The 8,809-nt window shown below is 37.2% G+C and overlaps 2 protein-coding genes across 2 annotated transcripts; one reads left to right on the forward strand and one right to left on the reverse strand.

The window, feature by feature from the left end:
• Positions 1-578: 578 nt before the first annotated feature.
• On the forward strand, positions 579-3,996 carry ABCI14 (trigalactosyldiacylglycerol 1). Its single transcript, XM_086655455.1, has 3 exons — positions 579-872; positions 2,557-2,667; positions 2,765-3,996. The coding sequence occupies exons 2-3, from the start codon at positions 2,627-2,629 to the stop codon at positions 3,780-3,782; spliced, it is 1,059 nt and encodes a 352-aa protein (XP_086511581.1). The 5' UTR covers positions 579-872; positions 2,557-2,626; the 3' UTR covers positions 3,783-3,996.
• Positions 3,997-4,179: 183 nt separating this feature from the next.
• On the reverse strand, positions 4,180-6,909 carry LOC147568997 (putative pentatricopeptide repeat-containing protein At1g56570). Its single transcript, XM_086655454.1, has one exon. The coding sequence runs from the start codon at positions 6,410-6,412 to the stop codon at positions 4,250-4,252; it is 2,163 nt and encodes a 720-aa protein (XP_086511580.1). The 5' UTR covers positions 6,413-6,909; the 3' UTR covers positions 4,180-4,249.
• Positions 6,910-8,809: the final 1,900 nt, after the last annotated feature.

The raw sequence follows: 8,809 nt of genomic DNA on the forward strand, positions 1-8,809 counted from the left end.
CTTACTCTACCACATCAAGTAGAGAGGAGAAAGTGAGCTAATTCCCATTAACTATCTATCTAGTCAAGAAGAAAGGAGTTCTTCTTTTCCAACCACCATTGGTGTGCTAGCTATACAACAAGGTGGGAGATCAAATTGATTGCTCGTGTCCCAAGTAGAGGAGCTACACTTGAAGCTCTTGGTCTTCTTCAATCAATTCAACTAGTTCGAGGGAAAAGCGATTAAGGTAATCTACTATCTCCATTAGATTAATTACTAGTTTTGCATGTGATCCTGGGAATACTAGTGTAGACATTAGATGTCATATTTCCGCTATAAACACTAGTAGAAGGGTGTAAATCCCTACAGTCATATGGTTTTTTCAGTTACTGTATTTACTCATTGAATAATGACACTATGCCTGACATCAGTCCCGGTCGAATCTCAACGGGCTTGATGTATTGGGGCAGGATCTAGAGAGAGAAAGTGAAAAAAATTCTCTCTCTTGATCCTGACCCGACACATCAGCCCGCCATTCGGCCAGGACTCGTGTCGGGCATAGCATAATGGTTGTTATTCATTATATCCACAGGGACCATGACAATGCAAGGAAGGTTGGATTCCAATTCCATGTTCCAAAAACGAATATAGCTTATACTTTTCCATTTGCTTTGTATAGACTATAGAGTATAAATCCCACCTCACCCCAGGATTTGGTGGGGATTTTACTTTTATCACGCCCAAAATAACCACAGAGCTCACCCCAATCCCGAAAATTTCAGGCACTCATTCCCGTCAAATTTCAGTCGTCTTCTCACTTCTCTCTCTCTCTCTCTGGTCAAGTTTGCGACACTAACCTAATCAATTTAACTACTACTACTACTAAATCACAGGTATTTCTCTTTCTGCTCTCTCTCTCTTTCTCTTTATAATGAGTTGGATCCGATTCAATTTCATTTTACTGACATAAATCTTGTTGTTATAGATTTAGTTCTGCTTTTTGGTTCTTGTTCTTTCCTTTTCTCCAATTTGGTTTTGTAAAATTATCTTAACCGGAATTAGGTTGACAGAAATTGTTTTAGGTTGAATTAATTCTTCTGTGCCTTAACAACAGTAACATGTTATCTTAAGACTCCAAATTAAGATAGTGTTTGGAAAAAGAAGACGATTATGATGATGTGGGTGGTAGTACTTAAATTGCTATTGAAAGTAATTAGTGTTTGTTAAATGTGGGATTATGATGATGATGATGATGATGATGATGATGATGATAGATGCATGTAGGATGTTCAATGAAATGCCTAAGAGAGGAATCTAGTTTCACTTAATGGACTTGTTGATTTAGGGGACACCAAAGAAGCATTTTTATTGTTTTTACTACTGTGGGTAGTGTTTTTCTATGCTGGTTCTGGCATATTCACCCGGATTATCGTAGTTTCGCTAGGTTTAGAACTTGTTACTGTAGGAAATTAGTTACATAATGAAAATGGGGATCGACAACGATATTTTCGTATCATATGCTTTCATTGATTTATATAGTAAATGGGAAAGCATTGAAGATGCTCATTCTGTTTACTGTGAGAAGCCAAAGAAGACTGTAGTTGGACAGAATACAATTATAGCTGGGTATGTACTTGAAGGATTTACTGAGGAAGCTATAAGTATGTATTATGAGATGAAAAAATCTGGTATAGTAATGGATGGTTCTACGTACTCGGTTATTATTACTAAATTTGCAAGATTGGATCCATTACAACATGATAAACAAGCTCTTGCGTGCGTGCTCCGTCATGGATTTGGTTTAGATATGGTAGCTAATACAGCTTTGATCGATTTTTCATAGTAAATGGGATTGAACAGAAGATGTGTGATGTGGTTTTGATTGGTTCCGTAGTAGATTTTGTAGAGATTTTAGTCTGAAATGAATTGAGTGTTAGTTGTTAATATGACACCAAATGGAGGTTAGTCAGTAGTCATAAATTTACAGTTTGAAGTCTTTATGTTACCTATGTCTGCTAAATTCGATTATCAATACTATTCTACATGCTTTCTGCTAGTAAATGATTTTTTGCATCCAAGCTAAGTACATTTGCTATGATAAATCTATATTTGTATTCTGTAATTTGGATGATTATTTCTAGGAATTGGTTGCCAAATAGACGACCGGGACGTTGAATTGATTACAAAGTAGACCAAGGAAGATCCCAAGGATTCATGAATCCTAGTATTCATGATTCCTTAACCCAAACATAACATAAATGTATTCGATGCTTGCCTTAGTATGCTGCGTATATTTGTGAATGCAAAAATTTTATGGTTCATGTATTTGTAAGTAATAGTGAGGGCATATAAAATTGAATATTGGATGGAATATGCAATTGTGCCTAGAAGTAATAGGAATTTTTTATATACTTTTTTTTTTATTTCTGAAAATTTAATTAGCATCTGCGAAATTGTGAAATTCCACTTTTGTGAATACACCAGTTTACCCACTTCCTAGTATGCCCTCGTCTTTTCGTGGCTTCAAATCTTTATTGCATTCAAAATACATGGTTCTGATCATTTCCTTTTGTGCAGACAAATGTGTTACATCTTACATAGCACTCGCTTATAAAATAAGATGGGTAGCAACTGACTATTGTCAATCATGCAAACCGTTACTCTTGTTCGCCCATGTGTTCTTATCAGGTACCTCCCTCTCCCTCCCTCCCTCTCTCTCTCTCTCAAATGTGGTTCTCTATCTTTTTTTTACTACTTTTAGTCTAAATCTGTGAAATCGTTGCAGAAGAAACTCCCCTAAACCTGTCAAAAGGAGGAGAAACGATTTCCTGGATCTAAGTCGAGTTATTAGTGGCATTGCGTTCTCTGGTGAAACCATTAACAGTGAGTTCCATACACCCATTCGTCAAACCAAACTCTTTTCGGTCCTAAATACCAACGACAATCAACCACCTATTTGGGTTCCTGAGGAGAATACAAACAACATACCACCTCAACATGAACAAGTTCCTTTTCTCAGCAGATGGGCTCCTCCCAGGCCCCTCTGGAGGGGGTTGTCAGTTTTGATCCTAGCAGGACAAGTGATCATCAGGCTTTTGAAGGGCAAAATCCATAAGAGAAACACCCTTCAACAATTGGAAAGGGTAGGCCCAAGATCAGTTGGAGTATGTCTATTGACTTCAGCTTTCGTGGGTATGGCATTTACAATTCAATTTGTTAGAGAATTTACAAGATTAGGACTAAATAGGTCAGTTGGTGGGGTTCTAGCCCTAGCTTTCGCAAGAGAATTGAGCCCCGTAATCACATCTATTGTAGTCGCGGGGCGAATAGGGAGTGCTTTTGCCGCAGAATTAGGGACGATGCAGGTCTCTGAGCAAACCGATACTCTAAGAGTTCTAGGAGCTGACCCTGTGGATTACCTGGTCACACCGAGAGTTATTGCTTGTTGTGTTGCTTTGCCGATATTAACTCTGATATGTTTCACAATTGGAATGGCTTCGAGTGGGCTACTGGCAGACTCTGTATATGGAGTGAGCATTAATATCATATTAGATTCGGCTCAGAGAGCTCTGAGGCCATGGGATATAATAAGCGCTATGATTAAGTCGGGTGTGTTTGGTGGTGTAATCGCTATCGTAAGTTGCGCATGGGGAGTCACTACCCTTGGGGGTGCGAAAGGAGTCGGGGAGTCGACAACTTCAGCAGTGGTGATATCACTTGTTAGTATATTTATTGTTGATTTCTTCCTCTCTTATTTCTTCTTTCAAGGTGCAGGAGATTCACTCAAGTCTTGCATGAGTTAGCTCTTCTTAAGCTCTTGTTTGTTTTTAGGTCACTTTGCGCTTGTGATGTTTTTGTTGGTATGCTTATGGTTTGTGATCTTAACTTGATGATACAAGTATTTATCATATCTTCATGTCAATAAAAATGTTGAAGCTATTCTGTTGTATGTTTTGTACTGATGCAAAAAACAAGTTCTAAGAACAACCATTATAATGAAAATAACGGGTTTGGCGATGATGTTTATTATCCTGTTTATTAGAAATGAAATTTGTTAGTGTAGATAAATCGTCTCGTCGTGAAGATACAAGACTGCTTGAAGTTTAAAAGAAAAAGACTCATTAGATACCGAAATAGGTGTTGGCATAGCTTTGTTGGATATAGACAAAAAATGCTAATTTTAGTCTAGAACTCTTAAGATTGTACATAAGAAAACATCTATAAGATATGAAGAAGAATCAGATTTATAGCAATTCTTGCTCATGATTCATCAGTATACATCGTCAATAAAACTGTGAACTTCAAGTTTGTGGAGTACTTTACTAGTTAGGTTTTCTAAAGTTGAGTATATTTCGTTACATTGTGGATGAGTTCGATCTTCAACACAGAAGGCATGGAATTTGTTCTTAACTTCGATCCAACTACGCCCTGGATCTTTCTTCACGTCCATGCTTCTCAATTTCTTTCTCACTTTCAGAACTTCTCCCCATTTACCAACTGCTGCATAAATATTAGACATAATCACATAAGAAGATATTTGGTTAGGGTTCAAACTAAACATCCTTTCGGCTACCCGATTACCCACTTCCATATCCATCTGAGCCCAGCAAGACTTAAGCAAAGCACCCCAAATGACCCAATCTGCTTGTAATGGCATCTTAGTGATGAATTCCTCGGCTTCTTTTAGATATCCCGATCGACCAAGAAGATCAACAACACAAGTATAATGCTCAAAGGTGGGGTCTATCTTGTATTCTTTCTTCATTAAGTGAAAAAATCCCATTCCTTCGTCGAGCAAACCTGAATGAACACAAGCCAATAGAAGCCCAACAAAAGTAACTGCGTTCGGATATTCTCCTTGATCTAACATCTGATTGAATAATGAAATTGCCTCGGCTCCCATTCCGTGGTGAGCATATCCATTAATAAGAGAAGTCCATGCAGCCACATTCGGCGATGAGATGATAGCAAATGCACTTTGAGCATCGTTTATGTTCCCACATTTTGCATACATGTCTACAAGAGAAGTTCCAACATAAACGTTTGACTGAAATGGAGTCTTGATCAACTGGCCATGAAGTAATTTCCCTTGTTGAAGTGATCCCAAGCACGAACATGCATGAAAAAGAGTGGAAAAAGTTGATCTGTTTCGCTCTATAGACAACCGATTCATTGTCACATATAACTTCACTGCTTCTTCGGGTTGCTTATTTTGGATATAAGCTGATATCATTGAGTTCCAAGTCACAGGATTTCTCTCATCTTTTGTCGATTCAAAAAGCTCAAACGCTTTATCAAGCTCCCCATTCCTAGAATACACAGTTATCATAGTATTTGAAGAAATTATGGTTCTTTGTGGCATCTTCTCAAACAATCTTTTTGAATCATCGATTCTACCACTCATTGCGTACCCTTTAATCATCAAATTACATGAAACTGGATTTGGTTCGGTCCGGTTAAAGACCATCTCTGCATCATCAATCCTACCCATCGAAAGAAGTCCTTCAATTAGCGAGTTCATAGAGTTTAAACATGGTTCGGCTAATTTCTCATAAACTTTCTTGGCATCCTCTATATCATCACAATTACAGTATAATTCAATCAAAGCCCCACTTAAAGAGTGATCAAATTCAAACCCATATTTGATTAGAAGCCCATGAACCATCTTACCTTCATTAACAACTCCCAATCTACCACAAACCCTTAGAATACTATCCAATGTGAACTCATTCGGCTCGACTTCCCCAACCACTCTCATCAACTTGAATAACTTCAGTGCTTCTTCATGTTCACCTTGACTTCTTGAATAACCAGAAATCAATGCAGTCCACGAAACAACATTTCGGATAGGCATCTTAACAAATACATCCATAGCTTCCTTCATTAAATTACAATGAACAAAACCCACAAGCATCAAACTCCATAACAAATCATTCCTCTCATGCAAAACATCGAACACTCGTTTTGCCTCCCCAATTTCATAACAGTTAGCATAAAAATTCAACAAAGAACTTCCTACAAGTTCAAAATCTTCCGACCCTGATTTTAAAACTACACAATGTATCTGTTTTCCATCGTATAACGACAATAATCGAGAACAAACACTAAGAACAGAGGAAAATGTAATCTCGTTAAGCTTCGTATTACTTCGATGCATTTCACTAACTATATCAAGAGATTCTTTCATTTTCCCCCACTTCAAATAACCAGATATCATAGTGTTGAAAGTTACTACATTTCTTATACGCATTCCATCAAATAACTTACGGGCAACTTCTAAATTACCTTCTCGAATGTTGTTTGTTATCGAAATGTTTAGAAAAACTATTTGTGATTGTGAAATGGAAAAGTTCTGATTATGGGTTGAATAGAATTTTGAGTTTTTCCATTTCCTGTGTTTCCAGTTCCTAAGAACTGAAGATTTTAGTAACATTTAGACAGAAAAATTGATCCTACCCAACTTTGTTAAGCTAGTAATTATAACAATGGAGTAACACAAATTCTTCTCTTGGGCATTTCGTCGAATACTTTCAGACCTTCAACCAAACACTCAAAATAAGTGATAATTCACCAAAGAAATTTAAATATAAACATGAATTTTACACACATAAATTGATTGAATAGGCATGAACTTTGGGTTTCTTTAATGGGTTACTGCAAATTAGGAAAAGCATTAAGAAGGAAGGAGAGACTAAAGAGAGATAGTACAGATATTCAATGAAACAGAGTAGATGGAATTTCATGAATTTGTTACTGCTGGTAGAAATACCTAGTGACAATTCTCTTAAGTAACGGCGGAAACCAGAAGAGATTTGAATTAAGTGGGTCGGGGCGGAACCAGGATTTTGTACTAGCTGGGGCAAGTGTAAAATACTACAAAAAAAATCTAGATCTTACGTATATGTGTACAAGTTTTACAAACGATTATATATATATCTTTCATAGAACTAAGCGATAAAGGTAAAATTGGTATTAAAATAATGTGTTTTGGGGGTTATTCTTTGACTTGATTGTAAGTTTGTAACTAAAACTAAAAAAAAGGAAACCAACAAAAGTAAGGCGTAATTGCCTAGCAGCGGATTCAAACCCTCAACCTAACATGTCGGAGGCAAAAACTTAATCAGTACGCCAAGCCTCTTCTGTTGTTGTATTCTCTATAACTTATTAGAAAACTCGTGTAGACTAGCCTATAACTTCTTGCAAAACTCGTGTAGACCAGCCTGGGCCACTGCCTAGGCTGGTCTACACATAGGTCCGCCCCTGAGTGGGTGCCTTGTTGGGTAAGTAAAGAGGGTGAAGTGTTACTTGGAGAAAGTTTTAGAGAGAGCTTACAGGAATACCGTTATGGCTTTTGAGGAATATTTAAAAGGTAAGTCTAACAACATAGACCCTAAAGTCCGACAAATTTATTGTTACTGAACCTTGACTCTGAGATTTTGGAGGTTGTCCACCACCCTTTGGTGTAGCGGTTGAACACTTCCTCTTAAGCCCACGAGGTAGTGGGATCGAGTATCGGTGGAAGCAGTTTGCCATAAAGATTAGGCGGTAATCGTGTTCATCACATCTTCATGATGTATCAATGTCTTGTAACGACTAACGTAGAACGTAGTCGATTTTTCAACGAAAAAAATAAAAATTGAAGGTTATGTCAACACTCAACACTATCAGCCAGTTGGGCAACCATGTGTTGACCCTTCTCAATTTTGTTCCATTAATAAGAAGGTGATGCTTGAGACCAGAGCAGGTCGCCCTCTCTCCAATTCCGTTCTATCAATAAGAGGATTAGGCGTGAGCCGCACTGGTAAATGACCAGGTCTTTGTTAGGTTTAAGTGTCTACATCAGTTTTAGATCTTCGCATTTAAGGTTTTAGATCTTCGTGATTAGTGGTTTAGGCGTGCACCACACTAATGTAAAATAATGAATTTGTTGGACTTTAAACTCTTTAGTATGTTATTGAGTTTTAGGTCCCTTTGATTAGTGGTTTAACTTAGATAATTATCGTGCTTATCATATCTTAATGATGATGTGTCAATGTCGTTTAATAGCTAACGTAGATTGTAGTCCATTTCCAAAAAAAACAACATAATGCTCGGGGAGTTTTTTTTTTTTTTTTGTTGAAACTGCTCGGAAAGACTTCAACGAAAAAGTTCCACATTGACTAGTTTTCTTTTTCTGAGAAATCGATTACGATCTACGTTAGTCGTTACAAGGCATTGTTACATCATGAAGATGTGATAAGTACAATAACAGCCTAAGTTAAACTTACAACGGAAGAGGCCTAAAGTCTAACTACATGAAAGAAGCCTAAAACCCGACAAACTTATTATGTTATTTATACCTTTAATAACCCAAATTCAATAACAATGGATTCCACCATGTCTAGGAATCGAACATAGGACCTCCACGGTTTTGGAGTATATGTCAACGCTTATCAACCACGTGGGCAACCATGTGGACAACCAAATATTGACCCACATGGACTAATTTTTTTTTTTTTTTGACAGCAAAAAGTCTAATAAAACCAAAGAAATTACATAGTAACCCAAGAAAAGAAAAAAAGTCAAAAACAGGACTAAACTGAAACTAGGTTAACAACAAGCACTTCAAAGCAATATTAGGTAATCTGAGGATCAATCGATGAGGTGGCCAGGATGTGTGCCTCTTGATTGTTCACCCGATTGCAATACTCTAAGACAATATGTAGTATGTTGACCCTGAATTGTAACCTACATGGACTAATTGAAAGCAGGTAAATAGACGCAAAAGAAAACAATAGGGAAAAAATTTGTCAGCCAGTCATGATTACGGCACAATTGATTTAGCCCCAAA

Source organism: Eschscholzia californica, unplaced genomic scaffold (assembly GCF_041429995.1).
Source record: "Eschscholzia californica isolate CP2 unplaced genomic scaffold, dmEscCali1.0.p SCAF_1, whole genome shotgun sequence".
Lineage (NCBI taxonomy): Eukaryota > Viridiplantae > Streptophyta > Magnoliopsida > Ranunculales > Papaveraceae > Eschscholzia > Eschscholzia californica.